The sequence below is a fragment of the Alexandromys fortis genome, unplaced genomic scaffold, assembly GCF_014885135.2.
Source record: "Alexandromys fortis isolate MF-2015 unplaced genomic scaffold, M_Fortis_MF-2015_v1.1 scaffold_1, whole genome shotgun sequence".
Lineage (NCBI taxonomy): Eukaryota > Metazoa > Chordata > Mammalia > Rodentia > Cricetidae > Alexandromys > Alexandromys fortis.
In genome coordinates this window covers 10522508-10547144 of record NW_026067927.1, presented here as the reverse complement: position 1 = coordinate 10547144, position 24637 = coordinate 10522508, and the positions used below count along the sequence as shown (strand labels likewise).

Below are 24637 nucleotides of genomic sequence, written 5' to 3'. Positions count from 1 at the left end.
AAGCAAAGGCAGAATCACAAACTATTTTTACTGATGCAGTCAGCATATAAACTGAGGCTGCGTGTTCACACTTGTACAATGAACATTGCTCATGCATCCATCCATTCATTCATTTGTTCGTTCATTCAGAACACAAGAGACTTTCAGGTAGCTCCTGGTGAGAACGACAAAGGAAATAATGTGTTAGCTTTTACATAGAAGGGATTTTCACTTCGTATGTATCGACTGTTATTTTTGCTACATTTTGGGGGAAATAATGCATTTTCTGTAGAAGATTTGGAGAGTACAAAAGAGATTCACAAGGAGGAAGCAGACACGCCTATGATCTTGCTACCCAGAAATAGTCACAGTGGGAACATTCATCTGCTTCCTTCCTGTCATTTTCGGGAGTGTGCGTGACTGTGGGTGTGGATGCAAGGCTGAGAACGGGATTCGAGAGAAGGGAGGGTGGCAGACAACAGGCCCAGCATAAGCAGGGACAAGAGGGCTCTCCCAAGCTGGTATCTTCCCTCTGGGGATGGTATGGGAATGAACCCGAAGGGCAGTGAGTGAGTGGTGCGGTTTCAGTGTTCATCCCCTCTGAGAGAGGAACTGTGCTTCACTGACAGGACACAGGGTAGAACATAGAAACATCAAAGGCCTCTTCGTCATTTGATGTCACCACTGGTACCGACAATCAGCCCCTGAAAGGACAAAAGAACTTTAGTTGAGGCTTAAAACCTGGTGCAAGGGAATCTCCCTGGAATCTACAAGGAAGACCCCAGCTTAGACGCCTAGCAATAGCAGATACCTAGCCTGAACTGGCCATCTCCTGTGACCAGATTGGTACCTAGGCCAGTTGTCAGCAGATAGGGATCATCCAGCAACTGATGGAAACAGACGCAGACGCACAGACAGACATTAGGTGGAGTTCGGGGAATTCTGCATAAGAGGAGAACGGGTTGTAGGAGCCAGAGTCATCAAGGACGCCTCAAGAAAACTCACAGAATCTAGTAACCTAGGACCCATAGGGGCTCACAGAGACTGAACCAACACCTAGGGAGACTGCATGGGACAGGCATAGGCACATTGCCTAGGTGTCACACCTTGGTCCTCTTGTGGGATTCTTGTGGGAACAGGAACTGTCTCCGACTCTTTTGCAGACTTTTGGAACCCTACTTCTTATACTGGGTCACTTTGCCTGGCCTTAATACATGGGGATGTACTTTAGTCTTACTGCAACTCGCTAAGTCATGTTTTGTTGATACTCATGGAAAACCTGCCCTTTACTAAACAGAAACAGAGGTGTGGATTGTGGGGTTTGGGTAGAGGATGATGGGGGCAGGTACTGGGAGGAGAAGAAGGAGGGGAAACTGGAGTAGGGATGTAAAATAAATAAATATATACATTTATTATTGTTTTTAAAAAAGTGTAATATAGGAGAGACAGATGGCGAAACAGAATGTTTCTAACAGGGAACAGAGGTCTTGTCTAAGGCCCAAGTTATTTTTGAAGAATTACGATTATTACAGGCAATCACTGATATCTGTTAATTCACAGTGGACTGCCCAAGAGATTCTAACTCTTTACTGTATTTTGATGACCAGGCATTTCCAGCCACAGGTTGACTCTTTCACACAAACATACACAAAGACACATCACTCTAGAGATTTCCAAGATGTTAGGAGCTATGTATGGGAAATGAGGACAAAGGCTGGGTTTGCACTTGAAAACGATCACTCTCCCATTGCATTCACAATTATCAGCTTAAAGTAACCCCTGCCTTGTTCATGGCTGAGGTGAGCCCATGGTATTGAAGGCTGGCTGAGCCTTTGTTGGGGAAGGGGAGTCTAGAATGATTGCATTCATTTGTGTGGTGCATATTTTGGGAGGGCCCCAACCATGCTTGGCAATGGTGGTCATCTCAGGAGCACTCTTGGTATCTGAGAGCTACTAGGGATAGTTGCAAGAGCAGAAGCTGCTGGTACCAAACCTAGGTTTAGAAAATGGCATGGGCTACTTTCAGTCACAGAACCCATTTATAATCAAGAGGAGGGGAATAGGCTATCCCAGCTCAAAGAATGTACACCCAGTTTGAAGCCACTGCACAACCTAGTGTTTAGTTACCAAGGAGATAGTAGGGAATGAGTTCTGAATCCATTCTCTATTCAGCTGATTGTTTAATTGGTTTGTCAAAAGCTTCTGGACACCTGTCATGTTTTGGGCACTAGAGAGTAAGATTTAGCAAAATTGACTAGACATTGGATTTCTAGCACCAGAATTTACACTCTCATAGTAGGGGTAGATAATGGAAGAGTAAACATTATTGGGGGGTTACTAGAGGCTGGGGATGGGGGGTGGGGAGATACAAGGGAGCTGAGGAGAGAGAGGCCCAATGAGGAGGCCACTCTGAATAGGTATCTCACTAAAACATCATGAGAAGAACATGCCTATCCCATATAATAGCAGTAGGGAGACACACCTAGGAAGGACCATACAAACTCAGAAGTGGGAGGGGAAAGTTCACCAAGAGAGTGGTGGCAAAGACAAGATGTGGACCAGTGACTGAAGAGTGGTAGAAGCTTTATCACCCAAGGCCTAGTAGACTAAAAATATTTCATTTCTTGTGATGAAACCATGGTTACAGCCTAGCTAGGCTAAACTGTTAAGTGGTTTAGCCACTAGATGCTGAGTGACTTTGAGAATGACACTAATGTCTCTGGTTCTATTTCTCAAACTTGTTGATAGAGAAGGAGTTTGGACAGTTTGTAATAATTCTCCCAGCATGGACATCTGCACGTCCCTTCTCTCTAGTTTCACCTGGAGGATCTACCATCTTTGTTCTTACTAGCAAATATAAGATGCCCTTCTATTGACTTCTTCAACTTTAGCTTTACTGGTCCATGAGACAACAACACCATTCCTGACCAAGACCTTTCATTCCACAAGGAGAACTGAACAGATTAGAAAAAGAAGCAGAGATTAGAAACAACAGGCTTGCACATTCCGATTGTTCTTAACTTGATTTCAACTTTTGACCTGTAATGCTTTCCAGCTGTTTTGAACACACGCACAGCCCATCTTGATTAGACTCACCCCCTCAGTGATGCAAGCAGCGGAGACGGCTTCAGAGAGCCATCACCCCACCCGAGTGAGTCTGGGGTTTGCAATTCTTGGATGGATCTGTGGATCAGGACCAAGCATTTGGCTTCCTAGCGCAGTCCAATGGAAAGGGTTCAAGCAAGACATTCCTCCAAAAGTTCACCTCTTTTACAATCTGTTTCCACAGTGTGGAATATGAGCATCAGCATCCCTGCCCCCATCAAAATAACACATCCCAGGTGGTGGGAGTTGACGGGAAGGCAGAGGGCTCTGCTTCCAAAGTACACATTGCCACAAATGAGAACCAACTGGAGTGAAGCTGGGCAGAGGCACATAAGAAAAATTAAACCCTTGGTCTGTTTTTTTTTTCTTTCTTTCTTTCTTTCTTTCTTTCTTTCTTTCTTTCTTTCTTTCTTTCTTCCTTCCTTCCTTCCTTCCTTCCTTCCTTCCTTTCTTCCTTTCTTTCTTTCTTTCTTCCTTCCTCCCTTCCTTTTTTCCTTTCTTCCTTTCTTCCTTCTTTGCTTTCTTCTTTCCTTCCTTCCTTTCCATCTCTACCTCTTTTCTTCTTCCTTTTATTAGTAGAAAATGCTAAAAGGCACATTTATTTTTAGAGATGGCTTTCCTTACATGGTGACAAATAAATTTATTTTTAGAGATAGCTTTCCTTACATGGTGACAAATGAACAGAACCAAGGAAGCAGCTTTGCCCAGCCTTGGAGGTGGGTTCTACATAGCAGACAAGCAAGGTCACCTTCCATCCATTAACAGGCCTGTGGTCCAGATGTCTGTGACTGTCCAAGTTAGACACTGGGCTAAGAGTACCTAAAGTTCTCAGTTTATCAATGAATTGAAGTAAGCACACAACTGTATGTTTCCTTCTTGCTACCATGCCCTTGGGAAATTCCTTATTTAGTTTTGTCCTAGGTGTTCATTCTTTTTTTTTTTTTTTTTTTTTTTTTTTTTTTTTTTTTTTTTTTTTTTTTTTTTTTTTTTTTTACTTTTACTCAAGCAGTCTTTAATGGAAACTGTATGAGACGCCCCTACTCCTGCATCTTCTCAATCGTTTCTTCCTTGTATTTGCCCTTCTCCTTTCCTACTTGTCGAGACTTGGCTTTCCTTTCCAGGATCTTCTTTCGGTCTTTGTCCAGCTTTAGCCTGGTGATTACCACCTTGCTGGGGTGGATGCCCACGTGGACAGTTGTGCCATTAGCCTTTTCTCGCTGCACCCGTTCAATGTAAATGACGTATTTCTTCCTGTACACTTGGACCACTTTGCCAATCTGCTGGCCTTTGTAGTGTCCCCGGACAACCTGAACTTCGTCATCCTTTCGAATGGGCATCGAGCGAACATTGTACTTCTGTCTCAGCTCTTTGGAAAGGGGGGAAGACATGATCTTCCTCCGAATGTGAGAAGGTGCATTGAAATGCCATTTGCGGTTCTTGCTCCGGTCAGAAGTCACAAACGGATTGAACTTCATTTTGGCGGCTGCGATCCAGCGATGGCCGCAAGAGGAACTAGGTGTTCATTCTTTAGCCAGATTCCTTAAGAGAGGTAATTCAGAGACACAGAAATGTCATAAGAAGTTGGTACTCCAAAGAAGTTCTCCAGGGGAAATGGAAGTTCCCTGAGGCCATGGGCAGGAGATACCAACCAGGAGGGAAGCCAAGGATTTGGTCAGCACAGTTTGGCATTTGGGACATGCATTCATCCAGCACATTCCTATGATGTTGTTGGGCTATTTATTTATTTATTTATTTATTTTTCAGCAGGATATGGCTCATCTTGTCAGCTCCTTTTTACTTTCTGAGGCATAAAAATTCATTCTGTAGGTAATTCTCAGCAAAAGTTTGCTGGCTGGGCCAGAGAAACCTCAGTAGGACAATTAAATTGAAAACAATCATTTAAAGAGGGGAGAAAAGAAACTAGCCATTTTGGTTTTGCTTATCTCATTCATCTCAGGACCTTGGTGTTGGATGGCAGTGGCATTTCAGGATCTATGTCATTTCTTCATGTTGTTCCTCTCTGTAAACACTGCCGTTGCTTTCAGGGGGATTCTTTGCTCTTTGCTGGCTACACATGACCTGCAGTCTGCTTCACCGCTTGCTTCCTCCCTAGGTGGCTAGGCTCAGAGCAGAGATGCAGACTCACTGGGCAGAGAAAGTCCTCCTTGGCTCTTGTCTGTCAAACACCAGCTGTCAATGCTAATCCATTTGGGACAAATGCAGGCACCTAAAAATATCAGAAGTGAGGGGACTTGGCAACAGGAGTTATTGCTGGGCACGGAGTGTCTGCAACTGGGTTAGGGAAGATTCATGGAGCCAGACGGTGACTTGTAGATCATTGGTTCATCTCAGGGGTTGCAAACTTGCTTGAAGCAATAAAATACCTTCTGCGGCAACACGTTATGCAGAGCCAAATAAGCAATGTGGATAAGCAGCTGGATTGCTGTGGTTGTTTCATGCGTCCTTTGGGAAGCAAGAAATACTGACCATTGCTTCCTTCATTCACCCCCCCTCCCTATTTTTAATTTTTCCCTTCATTCTTTCTTCCTTCCTTCCTTTTCTTTTTTATTTTCCAGAATTGGAAACTGAGAAGTAGCAAGGCCAAGATGTTCAAGACAGAGCCTGGCCCGCAAGCAGCCCAGCGTATAATCTTTCTGGAAACCATTACTGTGTTATTAAAATCCCCGAGGTTCCCATGAAAGGGGTCTCCAAAGGAAGTTGTTGAAAACCCTTCCCCTAGTGGTGACACCATCGGTGGACGAGTACAAGCCTTTGCTGAATCTACTGATTGTTTCTATTGAATCCATTGTGGCAACTCTGCTCGTAAATTCAAAGCAGGACACCGGTGACAATGACAAGTGTGTGAACTCTGGGGCCAGACACTGGAAAAACATTTCCATGCATTATTTCATCCCGCACTGGACTCCCGGGAAGTTGCTATTTCTGGCTCTACAGATGTGAAAAATTAGACGCGGGGATTTAACTTTCGGCATCAACTCATGTGTCAGGCTCCCAGGAAAGGCCTGCTCACAGGGAGAGCCTCGAATATAACGGCTCTAACGTTCTCACATGTTTGTCTATGGGGAGGTGATCAGGGACCGCTGGAGGGAGGTGATCCTGCTTCAGTACATGTGACTTCATCCCTGCCTTCATTGTGGATTTTCTAGATGCTAGCATTGCCCACTTCTCAGAGAAAGGGAGAAATCCAGTAAGCGATGGAGCTAGAATTTGAAAAGAGGCCTGTGCAGGTCTCGACTGTGATGTTCGATAACCACTGAACTGACCTGCCCCTTATTCCAACTCCTAACCAAAGGGCAAGCATGACAATGATGACTTATTCTTGTCCTGCTTACCATTATGACTTAAGATAACCAGAGTTTAAGATGGCTCCCAGTGACTCTTAACTGTTCGGCCTTATAGCCCTGGTCAGGTAATTCTCTCCCACCCTTCAGAGCGGACAATACTGAGGATATGGCAGACAGCCTCCTCCAATTAGAGAAAGCTAAGGCCCAAAATACAGTGCATTATTTTCTTGGCCCATTGGCTAGGGGGAGTCTAGGTGCCATGCTATTAACAGTTCTATGTGGCGAGGGCTACAGAATGAAGTATCCAGGCCTCCCTGGGTTTGTTTCTTTTGAAACTTGCCAGTCACATGAGCAAGCTACCTTGAAAACAGATCCCCCCCAAACCTCAGCCAGTCCTCAGAGAGGTACAGCTTAGGCCCCATCTTGAGCACAATTGTGCAGTCCCCGAATTAGAACAAGAGAAGGGAATAAATGCCCGTTTTTATCTCGTACCGTGAAATCTCCTGCTAGCTTACAATGTAACAGAGATAACATCGACTTGAGATGATGTGCTTTTAATATATCAAACTTGGACCACCGCTTCTGGAGAGCCTTTATCCAGCAGCAAGTTCACAGTGCTTCCTCAGAAACCCTGCTTCTTTGCTGCACCGAGTGCCATACAAAACTCGTGTGATGGAGGAGGGTCATCTGTCTATCTGTTGCTTTCATTGGTTAATTAATAAAGAAACTGCTTGGCTTGATAGGTCAGAACATAGGTGGGTGGAGTAGACAGAACAGAATGCTGGGAAGAAGGGAAGTGAGGTCAGACCGCCATGAAGCCAGCCACCAGGTCAGACATGCTGAATCTTTCCCAGTAAGCCACCACCTTGTGGTGCTACACAGATTATTAGAAATGGGTTAATCAAGATGTGAAAGCTAGCCAGTAAGAGGATAGAGCTAACAGGCCAGGCAGTGTTTAAAAGAATACAGTTTGTGTGTTATTATTTCTGGGGCTCAGCTAGCCATGTGGGAGCAGGCGGGACGAAAAGAAGGCCAGCCTGCAGCTTCTTCTGCACTCAAGTTTGTGTTTGTTGCAAGTTAGCTTCCTTTTCCAAACCGTGTGTTCCCTGATAGCAGTGTCTGTGTGCAGATTAATCTGCCGAAGCCTAGCAGTGCTGACTTATGTTTGAACTGAAGTGAATGACTAAAACCATTTTCTCCACTTACTGTTCTGGAACCTTCCCGCACTGCTTTCCTTTAAGTGTGGGCTCTCCAAACACGGTGCTGCCTTTTACGTGAAATCACTCAGTCTCTTCTTTGTCTCTGTAACAGGCTTTTAAGAATGTTCTGTATAAATAAAAGATAAATCTCCCGAGGGGTCAGAGAGCGTGCTGGCTTAGGAGCTTTACAAACAGTTGGCACCTCCTTATTCTTGGAAATCAGGCCTGAAATCTCATCAAAACAAACATCCCCCCCAGAGAACCTAGAAGATGGAGTGATTTAAAAAAAAATCCCCTTTTCTTTTGTCTCATTTAAGAGAGAGGAAGGTCAGCCCTTGAGCTGCCTGTCTTGGTAGCGCAGGTGCCACTGCTTCCCCATGAACTCCTGTCTTTCTAAAAGTGGCCTCATCTCCACACACTAACATGGTCTGAAAACACACACTAGCTCCACCATGGAAATTTCTTTCTGATGCCCCTAACGTGGAGCCTCTTTAGAGGAGGGGTGAAGCACATTGGGCACCCTATTTAAAAACCTACGTGTTGTCTCCCAGCCTCAGACCCTGGGAGGTTTGGTGAATTAGTGTTTGTTGCACGGAGTTGAGGTTGGGTCAGCAGGAAAGCCATGTTTTGGGGCACACCTTGATTTAACACAGGAGAAAACACATTAGTCTTCAATGGTCCTAATTGGTCCTTTCTCTCACGTACGTACGTCTGTGTCCCTACCCTAATGGAGACATTGAAGAGAGACTCTGGATTAAGGTTAAGCCACATGGTCCTCACCTTCAACAACATAAAGGGAATGTTTCATTTTTCTACTCAATAACAAGAAGCAGGTTTTTCCTGGGGACTCTGATTGGTTGGCTCACAAGGGTGGTGAGCATGTGGCAAAGGCGAGAGTTACACAGCAGCCAAGCACTAATGCATCCTGTGAGGGTGGGGATGCAAATTTAACCCACATTTCCTCCCTCAAATAGTCTGCATAGTGCCTCCCAAGTGGGAGGTATTAATATCTTGATTATAAACAATTTCCATAATTACTCAAATTTAAGACTGAATTGATCCACACCATTGATTGATTAACATCATAGACCTTGTTGGTTTGCTTTCTCTTATTTGGTTTTTAGGAGAAAACAAACAAACAAACAAACAAACAAACAAAAACCCATCATGTTAAGTTTCTGCATCAGTTGTGAGATGCATCCAGATTTTCAACACACCATGAAAATGGATATCAGAGATATTTGGCAAGCCCTGGGTCGGGTACAGAAGCAAACACCTTATTCCTGTACATGGCCAGGCAGAACTGGCAATGGAGGTTAGGGCTCTGGAAGAGGCTTTAAGGCCTTACCCATGTTCCCACCTCCAACACACAGATACAGACATTCCAGAGAAAAGGACGATGCTGGGTTTGCGCTGGGCTTCCAGTCCTAATTCCATGCCTAGCCCCTGGAGTTAGTTCCTTAATGGTGATCACTAGGTAATGAAAACAACTGCAATTATTATTATGTGTATACCTAAATGTACATGTGTGTTCCTGTGGGCACATACGTGTTGGTAGGCATGCAAATATGATTACCAGGAGGCCAGAGGGCAATCTTGGACATTGTTCCTTAAGCACTATCTACCTTCATCGTCTTCTTCTTCTTCTTCTTCTTCTTCTTCTTCTTCTTCTTCTTCTTCTTCTTCTTCTTCTTCTTCTTCTTCTTCTTCTTCTTTGTTGTTTTTTTTTTGATTTTATGCATACGAGTGTTTTGGCTGCGTGTCTGTCTGCACAAAGTGGATGCCTGTGTCTGGTTCCTGAGGAGTCCAGAAGACAGCCTTGGATCCCCTGGAACTGGAGTCCTCGGCAGTTGTGAGCTGCCATGAGGGTGCTGGGAATCCAACCCATGACTAAAACCCAGTGCTTTTAGCCAAAGAGCCTTTGCTCCAACTCCCTTTATTGTGTGTGTCTGTTGTGTTTGAGTGTTCACTCTGTTTAGGCAGGGTCCAGAGGTAGACATTAAGTATCCTTTCTTTGTCCCTTTCTGCCTTAGAAGTGTTTGTCACTGAACCGAACCAAAAGTTCACTATTTCAGCTAGCCTGGCTCCCAGGGTTGGCATGATTCTGTCTGTCCCCAGTACTGGAGTCACAAGTGCTCACAGTGGTGTTCAGTATTTCACTTGTGTGCCAGAGATTCAAATTCAGGTTCTTAAGCATGCGGCAAGCTCTCTTGTCTGTTGAGCTCCACCCCAAGATGCTACCTTGCTTGTTTGAGACAGAATCTCCCTTGGCCTGGAGTTTTCTGAACAGCTAGACTGGTTGTCTAATTAGCCCCAGGGATCTGCATGTCGCTGCCTCCCCAGCACAGCATTGTGCCTGGCATTTGTACAAGGATTCTGGGGATCAAACTCAGGTCCTTGTTCTTGCGTGGCAAGGACTTCTCTGACTGAGCTATCTCTCTGACCCCTGATGGTTATTTATTGAATGAAGCAAGCATTAGAGATGAATGGGCAGCTCTGATCCCTACAGCTTCCTACTCATGCCCCTACTTTGTCTGTTTTGGAAACCTGCGGCAAGCATTGGCTCGAATCGCAGCCCTAGAATTCCTAGTGTGGCATAAATTCTCCATAAATAGATGTCAGTGCCTTCAATTCTTCTCCACGCTCCTTTCCCTTGTAGATTCTTTGCCTACTCAGAAAATTAAACTTTGTTGCCAAATTCCCCAGGGTCTTACAGAGGACAGATTCTTTCTGTGAGAAAATGAGTTTATTGACTTTTCTGCCTCTGAAAAGGATAAGGTACAGGTGTTTATGTTGGGAATATAATGTAGACACAGCTGGGTTAGAGCCTGGAGTGGCCTGTGCCATGCAGCTGAGTAGAGAGGCCATCAGCAGGCACCAGGGTAGTATCTTTAGTCCAGCTCCTTCTCTCTGGGATACTCTTCACAATGAAGTGATGACATTTACCTGTCTGTAGGTAGATTCAAGTCCCCTATTCCTGGTGACATTGTGTACCCCTGGAGGAGGTACCCAGGTGCTTCATATGGTACCCAGGAGCTGGTCCTGTGCTGCTGCTGTATTTTCAGCTCAGGCTTCACAAAGTCTCTGCCATTTGCCTGGAATTTTCTGGATACAGTCACATGGGGGGAGGTATTAAGAAAGAATTTTTCCTCCTGAGATGCAGCTTACCCACTTCCATCACTGGTGATTTTTGGAACCAGGGCACCGTGGCTTGACGGACATCTCTAACTTATTCTGAGCCCCACTGTTGTGTTCCCCTCCTTTTGGCCTTCTTCGACCTGGAGGGACTCGACTCACAATGTTCTCCGTCACAGTCCTAGTGCTGCTAGATAATTCTACTTCCACCGTAAGGCCAATAGATGGGCCTTTTCAGAAGGGGAATCTTAATATCCTGGACCTGGTGTAAACCCATGCAGATGGAGATGAATCCTGTGTGTTGTGCTGGAATTGATAATATTTTCCTACATTGCAACAAGTACCACAGAAGACTATAAAGCAGAAAATGTCAATATCGGACTTATAGTTAGGATACCCCAGGGGACAGAGAAGGGCCATGAAAGGGTTGAATTTGTTGAGCTTCCTCTGATCTTTGCTCTCTAGCTATAGGGAGAAACAAGGTGTTCTTTCTCCCTCTCTCCCCCCCTTCCTCTCTTCCAACTTCTCTCCTTCCTTTATTCTTTCTTCCCAATACCTTCTCCTTGCAAATGTATCTGATTGATTTTGACTCCAATCAGATGGTTCCAGATCCTAGACTCCAGTGATGCCACCATCTTACTCTCTCCCTGAAATCAGAGGATGGTGACAGCTTTCTAATACTTTCTGAATTTTTATCTTCTCATCAGGTTGGATTCTGGACTGTTTCTATATTGATTAAGCCAATTTTCTGCATTCTGTTGATCTTGCTTAAGTATGTCATATTGATTCAGTCATTCCTGAATCATACCTCAGTTGTTCACTGAGTTAGCCACAGTCCTTTCTTCTTAATTTATTTTTATCCTTCCTTCTCCGCCCCCTCCCCTTCTTTGAGGTAGGATATCACATAGCTCTATATAGCCCAGGCTGGTCTTAAAGCCTTGATCCCCTTGACTGCATCTTCCAAATTACAAACATGTGCCAGCATATCCAGGCACTTGCAGACTCTTATAGTCAGACTAGTAAACCATTTAAAAGCCCAAGTAAGGACATTGCCATGGGGTTGAAGGATTAAAAATAATTGAAGAAAATTGCTCATCCAAACCTTACCTAGAGTTTCAGTTTCTTGTACGCTCACCCTATGATGTATTCTTTGCCATTATAATGTGCCAAAGGCAGAATACTGCTCACTGCATTTCATCTATTACTGGCTTTTAAAGCTCTTTTGTAACATATCACTCAGCCTGTCAACAATGATGCTTCATGAGTGTCATAGTTTGGTTTTCTTTTCTTGTGATAAAACATTGACTGAAGCAACTTAGGTGGAAATGGTTTGCTTTTGCTTATGGGCATGTGATATGAAGCTCATGCAGGGACCCAAGGCAGGAACCTGGAGGCAGGAACAGATGCAGAGATCATGGAGGAACACTGTTTACTGGCTTACAGTTCATAGCTTGCTCAGCCTGTTTTCTTGCAGAACACAGGACCACCTGCCTATGCCACAGCCCATGTGAAGGCCCTTCCTCACCAGTAATCAATCAAGAAAATCCCCCCACCCCCTAGACACATTTACTTATCTGATAGAAACAATTCTCCAATTGAAGACCTATTTTCCCTGGTGGCTGTCAAACTCACAAAAACTTCCCAGCACAATCAGACAAGCAGGCCTTCATTTATGAACATTTTTCAGGTTCCTACGAAAGGAGACACACAGAGAGTGTGTCACACCATAGTAAAGACCTGAATGGAGAAGAGAGAAAGAGATGAACATAGAATTTCATAGATTGAGGAATATGATTTCCTAGCCCAAATCTATCCACCACTCACAGTTCTTCAATCGACTAGAGCCCTCACAGTCTCTAGCCCCTATCACCACAATAAAACCTGCTTAGATGTTAGTAACCTTGCTTCTCTTTGGAAAGCTGTAAGAGTGCAGATGGATCTTGAAGGTCCCATCTGAGCTTTGCACCCAGCAAATCAAATATCACACATTAAATGTCCTTGGCACTCGGTGTAGACAGAAGCCATAGCCAGACATGTGGGGAAGGTTGGTTTGTTCACCATCAAGCAGCTCGAAATAATATCCTCTGTTTTCGAAATGAACCAACTTGCCTCTCACCGTCTGTTTTCTAGGATCTGGAATGGCACACATTTTATTTCCATGTGCACCTGAATCTGTTCCCAGAAATGTGCATTGGAAACCAGCGAGCAAATGTCATCTCTTTGGCTGGTTACCTTAAGCACCACTAGCCACTCTCCTGTATATGCTTTCATTTTGTTTTAAATTATTTTTCCCTAAAACATACTTTCATTTTACTCTCCTTATCTTTCACGGAGATAATTGGTTTCCTACGAAGCTGCCATTAGAGCACATAGTAGAGGGGATAACTCTTCTTTTGTTCAGCAAATTGTCACGGGGGCCTTAGAACTACCCTCGCTATGCATCTTTGCAATTGTTTACATGTTGATGTCAAATTCCTCACCCATAAAATGAATGCATAGTCTGTGGCAGACATTTTGCTTATTGTTAGGTTTTTCTGAAATGGGATTTCCATGATCTCTTCCTGTCAGGAAGTCCAATCTGGTAGGAACAGAAGGGAACAAGTATGTATTGTGATGACATAATTATTATTCCAATATTGCTGGACTTTAATCCCACATACATCTGTAAATCTAGTCTTGCCTTCATCCTATTTAGCCACTGAGTGGCTACTAGTGGTGACTTTTTGAATTGCAGGTATAGAACCAAGCACGAGTAAAACGCATTCAGATTAGATCTTAATTACTCAAAATTTTACTAAAAAGACTGATTTCACTTATTTTTCTAAAATGGGTATTTATATATCTGAAAGTCTGAAACAGAAGTTCCAAATACTTTCAAAGGATACTTTCAATCTGAAGGGCTGTCTAAAAAGTCATAAAATTCTTGTTTCTCTTGAAGGAATTTACTTTATGGAACTATGGAAAGACTCAAAGGAATATAGTAAGAATTTTTCCTACAGTTATTTGTGATACCATAAAGAAAAACATGTCATCTGATTATAAGATGTGAATTATGGTAAATCACTATGATATCATATAGCAATTATACATAAATTATTTAATTATAGGAGAATAAGATTGATTATAATCCACTATTTGTTTAAAAAGTAGATGGTGAAATTGTATAGAAAACAGAGGAAATTTAAAATGTATGTATTTGTATATCCTATATAGTATTATGTATAGATATGAGTGTACACAAAGATTGGAGAAGCATATTGACTTCTACTTGGCAAAGACCATTTTAGTGAGACTTTTTTTTTTCAGGTGAACTTTACATTTTCCTATGTATAATATTCTACAAAGGAGATGGATTATTTTTAAAATAAGAATAAATATTTGGCTCTGACTTTTGCATATGCTGCGGGAATGCTAATGATGAGGAAGGATGGTTTGCTGGTCAATAGAACTAAAAAAAAGATTTTGTAGCTTCATTTTTCAACAAGGGAGTTGCAGAATGGGGCCTGACTTTGATAGTATTTGGCTGCTTAGAAGTGGACATTACCAGTGCATTTTTCATCTGTAAGTCAATGTGTGGCTGTGACGAAAGGAACTTCTTAGAGAACATGAGGTAACAGGGTCAGATCTGTCCTAAAGGAGGACATAAAGAAGAGGTGCCCAAAAATCCTTCCATCTTCTTCATCTGCTTCAGAACCCGCTGCTGCGACCACAGTGGGTCGTTAGGGTGGATGAATGAATGGAGCGAGACCCAAAGCCACCCAATCCAACCTTCAGACTTTAGTCATTTTTCTGACGTAGTATCAGGAATATAGGCTAATTTTCTACTGTGTGGTTCATGATGCAGACTCTAAACTAGAGGCCACAAAGGGTAATGGATTTTCTATTTGAGCCTGGCAAGGGATGTACCTGGGAGCAGATGAAAACCGTCCCGGGAGCCACTCTGGAGTAACTTGGATAGTTCCTCTGGAAATCATTCCAACAACAACAAAGAAACTTTAGATTCTGTTTGAATTTTCTAAGCAGTGTCTGTGTGAACCTAGGCGGGAGCAAGCATCTTCAGGTCTCCCCCACCATACTTGTCTTCTTTTCCTTTGAAGCTATCGTTCATGCTGAAGGTGTTGCTCATCTCTGAAACTGGTTTTACTATAGGTGTGGCGACTGTACCCTGAAGCTTGACTTTCTCATATTCTATTCTCCCATTCCACCTTCTTGTTGTATACCCGAGGAGGTCTCTCCTAGAGTTGGCTTTTGCTTTCCTTGGGCTGCCTCTGAGCGTCTGGGTGTAATCCTTCTACTAGCTCTCCGTGCTTCCTGGAACACTTATTCCTGTCTGCACCAAGGGTCTCTAGTCTCCAAACTAGGAGTATAGGTGTGGTAAGGGCCAAGTTCAGCTTTCTATGGATGTAGGGTGGGAGAGTGGGATGAGGCGGTGGGTGGGGGTGTCCCTTATTACTTTGAACTTGCTGACTTGTGAGCAGATCCTTGTTTGTTTTACAGGGGTTTCCACACACACTGCAGGGGTTTTTATCAGCATTCATAGGGTCTACCTACTAGATGACAGTAGCACCTTTCTATTTAACACAACTAAAAGTATTTCTAGGTATTGTCCAATACCTCCCAGCAGATAACGTCCAAACTTGAGAAATGTCACCTTTTGCTTATTACTCTTTTTTTTTTTCTATATTTAACATCTTTGTTGTCAGAAGAAACACAAGTTCTGGACACAAGCGGGCAGATGTCTCTAGAGAAACCATGTCACTAAAGCCTGGTTTTGTTCAGAACTCTCCTCCCCACACTGCCCTGTTCACAGGCTTGGCGACAAGCTTCCAATGCCCAGCAGTGGACTTTCCTATCAAGAGTTTTTAAACAGCCTGGAAGAAGGAGAATTGGCAGCTAGCCACCACCAGGGGAGCCAGGGCGCCAGGCCTTGTTCTGCTTTCTGGCCTCTGAAAACATATGGGGATTCTTGACTTGACTCAGAGCCCATAGAGGGGAGGCAAGATCGGGAGAGCCAGGAGAGAACACGGGGGTAGGGTGAGGAATTTCCTTAGCTTCATTGGAAACAGATGCTCCAGTGGAGGTGGCGAGCTGGGACCCTGCTTCAGGCCAGTGTGCTTGGCAGGCTCTCCTCCCAATATCCCTCACCCTTTCCTCTCCATCTTCTTCCCCTGCAGGCACCACCATACTTTGGAGGGCAGGGCTCTAAGAGAAGCGGGGGGGGGGGGTTGCTGAAAATCTGTTGTGGGAACACAAACGTGTGTTACAGGATGGAATTGACAGCGGATCATGAATTGGTGAGATGAAGAAGCATCGGGGTAGGAAAGGCTTGTGGTTGAAGTTCAGTGTTTTCATCTTAAACATGAAAAGCTCAGGTCTAAAACTAAGAAGAGCATCTAGGGTTTGGGATAGTTGATTTTTCAGGCTTTCACTATAAACCCCCTGCCACCAAAGCTTCCTCTAAATTCATTATGATACGTCTGGGTATGCCTGTGTGCTGGACATCACTGGTTCATAATGTCTCTCCTCCCTCCCTCCCTCCCTCCCTCCCTCCCTCCCTCCCTCCCTCCCTCCCTTCCTCCCTCCCTGCCTCCCTCCTTCCTTCCTCCCACTCTCCCTTTCTTCCCTCCCTCTTTTCTTCCCTTTTCCTACCTCCTCTTGTCTTTCTTTTCTTCCTTTGTCAGGTCTCACTATAAAGCACAGGTGAGCCTTGAACTCATAATCCTGTCTAACTGCTGTCCAATGATCAATTTACTAATCAATATACCAGATAGGTAGCAGCTACCTATAAAAGATGCACATATCTACCACATCTGCCTATGATTTGATCTGGTCGAGGTTTCTGTAGATAGGTGCCTACCAGCGCTTTGGGTACTGGGCTAGTTAAGGTAATTTTGGTGACTATTTTGGAGCCGAAGTTGAGTCTTCCAGTGGTTCTGTGAACTTGAGATTCTTTTGAGAAAGGAGCAAAGGAGGTATGTCAGGTGTACAGAATATTCAAGAGCTCCTAAACTTTCCTGTGCACGCGAGTACATGGGGCAGCATTCTGCGGTGTTCTGGGTCGGGGCGAGCTGCGAGTGCGATTCTAATAAAGCCCCAGGTGATGCTCGTGTGGCTGTCTGCTGACCTTCACTGAGCACAAACTCATCTTACCTCTCAGGCAGCTTATTTCTCCCTGTGGAAAGATGTGGTTCCACAAAGATGAGGGGGAAAGGCAGAGATGTTTTATGATCAGCTTTCCAATGGCGTTGGTGTGAAGATTCCGTCCCTTTGTCCTTCTTTTCCTCCATATCAGCCTTGCATCCTGTAACCCAATAAATCTTAGACATCAGAAATGACTTCCACGTCAAACGTGGTGTGTTCCAGCCCTGACCACAAGAAAGATGAGGATTTGCTTTCACATCCGAGATCTTTCTAGAATGCTCTTAAAGATCCTGCTGGAAGTCACACCCCAATGCAAATTGAACTTCAACCAAGGATAATACAGAGCTCAAAGTCCATAGTTTGATATTCTATTTCTTTAAGAAAACCTCATGGTTTCACCCAAATAACTGTCCTTAGAAGGCAAACTAAAGTTACTGAAGGGCCTGTCAGGATTTAATAATTGTTGTGGCTCATTTGCTCAGTAAGTGACCTGTGATTTGAGAAAATGTTTTAGAATATGGCCTGCATAGTCGAAAGAGAAAAAACAGACTGAGGTCTTACGCTATTTTTCCTAAGTAATTGAGATATTTCACCTCACTCAGGCAGGCTTATATTGTCAAACAGAAGATGCTTCAAGTAATTAGTAATGTTATTAGCCAAGCTTTCCTGCTCCACGTGTGCTCGGCTAAAACACAGTTCTTGTACCCAGTGCCCTTTGAAGGTCAGGACAAACTTTAATGAGGAATATGTTATTCTTTATTAATGAACAAAGGGTAAAGGCGAATGTATGAGGGGCTTTCCAAGGCTACCAAAGGGGGGGGGTGGGCTCTGATGTAGCCTCAGTTGACAAACAAAAACCAGATTTGAGGACAGATTGCATCAGGAAACAGAAGTGGCTGTGATCACGGTAGGTTTTTTTTTTTCTTTTTTTTTTTCTGCTGATGCTGTCATTACCAGTATTCACAGCAATAATAAAATTGCTTCACATTCATGCGTTTCTGCTCTCAGAGTTCATTAATCTGCTCTCTCGCAAACTTCTCACCCAGACCGTGTCAGAGGGAGGAGAAAGGGATGAAGGCCATCTGGCCAGGACCACCGTCAAGGCCTTCATGCACCTTGGCTCTTTGCTCTCTCAAAGCTTTGTGACAAAGAGGTATCGATATGACTGTAACAGTTAGCTTTCCCATCTTTCTGACAACGTAACAGGCAGAAGCAGCTTACGGGGAGGCGCTATTTATTCTGGCTCACAATTCCCGAACGTTAGCCCATGGTTGCTTGGCCCTTGTGAACTCACTGTGGCAGCAGCACTGTGTGGTGGAGTTCCTTGACAGATGGGAAGCAAAAGTAAAGAAAACGCAGGAAGCAGCCAGGGCAGGATAAAATTTCTAATGAGTCACCTTCGGTGGCCTGCTTCCTTGTTTAGGCCTCACCTACCAATAGTGCCATCACGTTATAAATCTGTCGAGGAACCAAACCCTTGATGATGAGGTCAATGTTTTTATGACCTAATTGTCTCTGGAAACTTCATCACAGATGTACCCTAAAGTAAGTCTCACTAATGCCTGGGAATCCCCCCAAGCAACCAAAACCCCCTAATTTTATTATTTAAAATCTTGCAAATAAATATAAACATCACACAGTAAAATTAACCAGATCCAAAGTCCACACAAGTTAATAAACTTACATACAGTTAGAATTGACATTCCAAATGGAAGCTGTGCGGCTCTTCGGATTCTCCTTGTTATCTAGCTTCTCTGGGGCTGAGGACTATAACCTGGTTATCCTTTGCTTTACATCTAATATCCACTTAGGAGTGAGTACATACTGTGTTTGTCTTTCTGGGTCTGGGTTACCTTACTCAGGATGACCTTTTTCTAGGTCCATGTCATTGATTTTTTTCATCTGAGTAATCCCCCCACTGTGTAGATAAACCACATTTCCATTCTTCAGGAGCATCTAGGTTGTTTCCAGGATCTGGCTATTATGAGTAATGATGCTATGAACATAGTTGAGCAAGAGTCTTTGTGGTATGGTTGAGCATCCTTTGGGACGGCTCATCTTCTGGATCCTTAATTTTCTCATCCATTAAATGGGAATGAGAATGTGAATGGAGGAATAGAGGAAAGAGTGAAGGAGAAATGGAGATGGATAAACTAATTAAACCATTAAAATGAAGGTCACAGGATGGTGAGGCATGTTGAAGTAGTGCACATCGGTGAGTAAGACTGATGTGTTGTTTCTGGGAACTGTAAAGGATGCTATGCATCCTCCATGATGAAAGGGCTCAAGAGTTCTGGGTAGCAGAGGTTAAAAGCAAGCCACAGTCTCAGTCAGCTTTGCATTAGGGCAACACGAATAATGCTTGATTCAAGGATCATGAGCTCCATAAAATAGGGTTTTGTGGTCAAAGGTGTTTTTAAAATCTTTAATCTCAGCACCTGGGAGGCAGGGACAGGTGAATCCATGAGTTCAAATCCAGCCTGGTCTACATAGTGATTTCAAGGACAGCCAGGAATATGTAGAGAGCTTGTCTCAATAAAAAACCATAATAAATATAATAGTAATAATAACAATCACAAATCTAATCATGGACATTCACATATATAGGCGCATACTGAGATCATTGAGAAGTGATTCTGAAACTCTTCCAAACATCCTTATATTCCCTATATTGCATGTTAGCCTGGAGAGGAACTGTTTTCTGTTTATATAGCATGACCAATATCATATGGCATTCTCCATGATATCCCCATTAGTGTGTGTCAGTAGCCGTAATGTGTCCCACGCCAGGCATATTCTCCCTAATGACTCCAGCACAATTAGGACTGGAGTGGCTCTCCACTCACAAGTGACGGAAGGGGGCTCACGCAGGTGGAGCTCTGATGCCACACAGCTCACAGTGGACTTGTTACACACCAGCCTGATTGTCCATTGTCCACGCTGTTCTTTTACGACCACACATACTCCCCTCCTGGGACCAGTGGGTACTTTGGTATCCACTCAGTTTTATCTTGATGCCAGATTTGTTGAAACAGGTCTGGACAGCCGAACGTGCTTCTCTTTGTGTATGTAGAAACCCTGAGTGCACTTCACCACCCGACAAGCAGCTCTCCAGCAGAGGATAATGGAGCAAGAGAGAATGATCGCACTAACGAAGGCAATAATTACACTCTCCAGGACTTGTCGAGCACTTTGCGGTTTGATGAGCACTTTCACAGACGGCATCGCTTCTGATCGTCGCAGCGGCCCAGTGCGCAAGCTGGTCTGGCAATTTTCATCTCTACCCAGCGAAGAACCTTGAAGAGCAGAGAAGTTAGGACCAGAGCACAAATTCACAGAATGCCACTGGGCAAATCAAGCATCCATCTCCAATGGAGACGCTCTGGTCTATCTGGACTGGTATCCCATCCACCAGAGAGCTTCGGAGAAAGGAAGCATCTTGCTTTTCCTTCCCAACTTCTCCATTTTCTTCTTCCTTCCTTCTATTCTTCCCAGCCAGGTTTCAACATATAGCAATATGCAAGAAAGGTAAAGAGTAGTTACTTGTAACCCCACAGTTCAGAGGTAACACCCAGGCACTTGCTCTGGTCACCGCTTATTGTAACTTAATGTAACCCCCAAACCACATTTTAAATGTCTGCAAAGAATTTTACTTTGTATTCTTAAATATATATCACTCATCTTTCTCTATTAGACATTTAAGTTCATCTCATGTTTTCTGTAATTTAAGTAACATTTGATAAGCATTGTCAAACACAAGTTTTCTGCATTTTAAACATTATCTCTGAGATAAAATTCCTGAGCATATTTTACAATAAAAAGCTTTCCAACTACTATTGCTAGGTGCACTGTTATTTACATAATTTTTACTAAGTTCAAAGCCCAAGGTATAACTATTCTTGTGACCTTTAAAAATCTTGTATGCATTGTTTTAATTTTTATCTCGTGTTAATCAGCTTTGATGATTTTCTTTTTTCAAACATGTGTTCTGGTATCTGTCTATTGGTCTGTCTGTCTTCCTATTATCTGTCTATCATCCTTATCAATCTACCATCTACCTACCTACTTATTATCTATCTATCTATCTATCTATCTATCTATCTAACTATCTATCTATCATCTACTTACCTATCAATCCTCTGTGTGTGTGTGTGTGTGTGTCTGTGCGCGCACGCATTCTGGCCTCTGCTCCATGGCACTTGTGGAGGCGGGGGAAACAATCGTGTGGTGATAACGCAGGTCAGCAGATTTGGCAGACGGTTCATTTGAGCATCTTTGGCTCCTCAAGCACTCATTCTCTCTTGGCCATTCTTATTTCTTCCACCCTCACAATCCTGCTCATGCCACTTGCTTGGTACTCTCTGCTACCATTTTCATAAAATTATCTTTTTTTCTTTATTTCTTAGAAGCATTTGTTATACCAAGGAAATTAATGACTATGTTGATATTCATGCATTTCCCTAGGTTGAAGTAGTGGTAAATTGAGAACAATAAATAGAGTGTTATTAATTCATGACAGAGTGTATCTGATGGGAGATGTCAGCCAAGTGTTAAGAAATTTCTAAAGACATATGAAAAAATGCAAGTTTAGAATTGGTGGCCTTGTACGTAAAATCCCATTTAATGGGGAGGTAAGCCAAGACTCAGAGAGATCCAGTAATTTACTCTAAATCACACAGCAAAAGATATCAAAAATGAGATGTAAAACTAGGTCTGTCTATGACTTCTGTGTTCATTCCACCATGTGGCATCTTTGTGTCCCAAAGTGGAGAAAGGATCAGAGAAGCCCCACAGATGTCAATCAGCTGTTGGTCACAAGAATCTCAGCGAGAAAGGGAAATGATCAGGAGCCTTGGACTCCGAAGTCCTCACGTCAGTTCACTTAACGCTGTGAAGGCAGATGCCTGTACCTAAAATGGAAAGGAGAGGCTTCAGGGCTGACTAGGGGCAATGAGTGGGACACCTGGATCCCTGACCTTTCCAGCGAGAGTAAATCAGTGCTTTCTTAACACGTGGGAATAAGATTCACCAGCATTTGGAACGCTTTTTCATAGGTTAGAAATATGAGTTCAGGAATATCAGCACCAGTTAACACCTCCAGCCTTACAGTCCTGGTTCTCAGCAAACTTGGAGATGAGGCTCCTGGGGAAGCAGAATCTATAAGATACATATATGCATTAGGAATTGCCCCACCCCGTCATATAGAAACACCTCTTAAAATGATACTGTTTGTAAAGTTCCTGGCTCTTGTCACTGTGCAGCAGAGACAGCGCAGAATCCTAGCTCCAGTTACTAGTGAGGCTGTTCTAAGAATGAATGCAAATGCATGGTATCTCTTATTGATTGGCTGATGAAAGTCATACAGTGCTGTGCCCGTGGTGTGAACTAAACTCACGTTTCTAGGAACTTTCTTGTCACTGAAATCATCTTTGCTGCTTCCTCTCCTCACCCCCTCTTATTCCACCTCAAATGTTGCCTCTGACGAGGATGAGTAGCTGATGGATGGGGAAAAAAATGTCTCAGTTATTCAGATGAACATCACGTGGGGGATGGGAGTCAATGAACGGCAATATGGAGAACCTGGCCTCCTCTGCAGGGACCACATAGTTTATCATATATACCCGAGAACTTCTAGAGTAAAAGATACCATGCTTAGTAATGTAACTTGGGTCAGAGGTGTAATCTGCAACATGCCTGAGAGAGCCACCTTTGTGTAACAATCTCTCCACCCCCAAAGAGAGCTGAAGTCGCATGCAGATTTCTCTCATCTCAGACTTTCTTTGTCCAAGCCCAGGAGAGGCCATGAGATCATTGACAGGCATGCAGGTACTCTTGGCTCCTGTCCCAAAAAAGGCTTAATAATAAATCCCCAAATTGGTTAAAGTTGACACTGCTGTGCTCTGGGAGATGTTCCCTTTCTCAGACTGTTATTTATGGTGCAGAGGACAGGAAGCACATTCGTGATGGATCTGCTTTTATCAGATAAAACTGGGAGGGATGGTGAGAAGACCGTGGAGAGGCATTGTGCAGAATTTCAGCAGGACCCTTTATAAAGGCGTATTAGGGAAAATGAAATTTCCACTGGCTAAAGTGAATCCATTTAGAGTCCAAGCATCTATACGAGTATTTTAGCCCTCAAAATAGTAACCTCAGACAGAATAACAAACAGTCTCTTAATAGCCCTAATTTATCAGATTCAATAGCTTAAAAGAGAAATACAAATAAACAAGCGGAGTGATGAGTCTCTGAGAGAGAATGAATTGAAGATGTGATACAATATTCTGGAGCTCTGTATTTTCAACAAATTAGATTTTAGGGAACATTACCATAGAGAAAGCCAAGAATCATTTTCTAAAAAACCCTTATATTGAGCCTTGAGGGAATGAAGAACACTCTGACCCTTGGCATGATCAGTTGCATCTGGGTAAGTAGTATTCTAGGAGTCTCTGGATGAGATTGGCATCGGATGGGTGGACTGGTTACAACATTTGGCCCTGTACCATTTGTGGGGTTTCCATCCAATCAGCTGAAGGTCAGAATGGAACAAACGGACGGCAGGAGAGAGAGGGCTCTCTGTCTGTCCTCCAGGTGGGATGGCAGTGGAATTCTCCAGGTTCACGTTTCTTCTCAGTGGCTCAAAATATGTCTGGGCTATCATCTGATGGCTGCTATTGGCCATCCATCGTTGTGATAAGTTTGGCTTTTGTCTCTTCATGAATCCATGACAAAACTCATTGAATGGGTGCCAGCAACTTAGAGGAAAGTTTTAGAAATAACTGGTTGCTTTACTGCCCAAGGGTCAAATGATTGTAGTGAAAGGGTGGGGAATAAGAAAAATTTGGCAGTATCTTAAAGTAAATATCAGTTGTGGTCTAGCACTAGAATTCAAAGACCAGTCAGACATCTAACAAGCACCTCTCTCAGTTCTTCTAAGCCTTTTTTTTTTTAAAAGGGAAAAGCTGTGCCACTGACATGGAGTGTGACTTTGTTTAGAAAAATACCTGCTCCGTAATTTCTAATTGAAGAGCATGTACGACTATGCAGAAGGTTTGCAAAGATCTCAGCCAGCTTAACTTAGTCCTATCCTTCCCTTTTGGTAGGAATTTGTCACGGATATGTATGTGCATGTACCAACTGAGTCTGAAAATAAATTGAAATAACTATAAAATAGAAGGTTCAAGAGATTGAAAACATTGGACCTGTTTCTTTTTTAGCATTTTCAAAAAAAAACTATTATTATTTACATTTAAGGCATGCAACATGACGCTTTGACATACATATGGGGGGGGAATGGTTTTGCTGCTTGGCAAGTTAACATAGGCATCATCTTACATAATTCCTTATTCAAACTATACTTTTTGTAAAAGTATTGGATATGAGACTATATTGTTAACCATAATTCTTGTATTATGTGTTAGATGGGCATGAATTGTTAGGGAGTATCTCATTCCTCTTAGTGATAAAGTAGGGTTTCTAATTGCCTAGTATGCTATGATGATGAATGTGGTAGATACTTGGGAGTCCAATTTACAGATGGAACCCAAATGCGAGCAAAGTGGATAGTGGGGCAGGTAAGTATGTTACACTCTGATGGGTGTGAGGATAGTGGAGAAATGAGCCTGAACACAGGCACTTTAGGACAACATCCACAAGCACAAGCAAAAGCAAGGAGGATTATTAGTTAATCAGGAGGACTCCAGGGAGGAGGACCAGGTGACAAGAGCATTTGGTGACTCGCGGTGTGCTGATATCTCCCAGAACTCTTCACAGTGG

The 24637-nt window shown here is 43.3% G+C and overlaps 1 protein-coding gene and 1 long non-coding RNA gene across 2 annotated transcripts in view; one reads left to right on the top strand and one right to left on the bottom strand.

The window, feature by feature from the left end:
- LOC126502999 (uncharacterized) overlaps positions 1–7553 on the top strand; it is an 86055-nt gene extending 78502 nt beyond the window's left edge. Inside the window, exon 3 of the long non-coding RNA XR_007592126.1 lies at positions 5661–7553. This is a non-coding gene — a long non-coding RNA (uncharacterized lncRNA). The remainder of the gene's footprint in view (positions 1–5660) is intronic.
- On the bottom strand, positions 4077–4596 carry LOC126502998 (60S ribosomal protein L26-like). Its single transcript, XM_050144434.1, has one exon. The coding sequence runs from the start codon at positions 4557–4559 to the stop codon at positions 4122–4124; it is 438 nt and encodes a 145-aa protein (XP_050000391.1). The 5' UTR covers positions 4560–4596; the 3' UTR covers positions 4077–4121.
- Positions 7554–24637: the final 17084 nt, after the last annotated feature.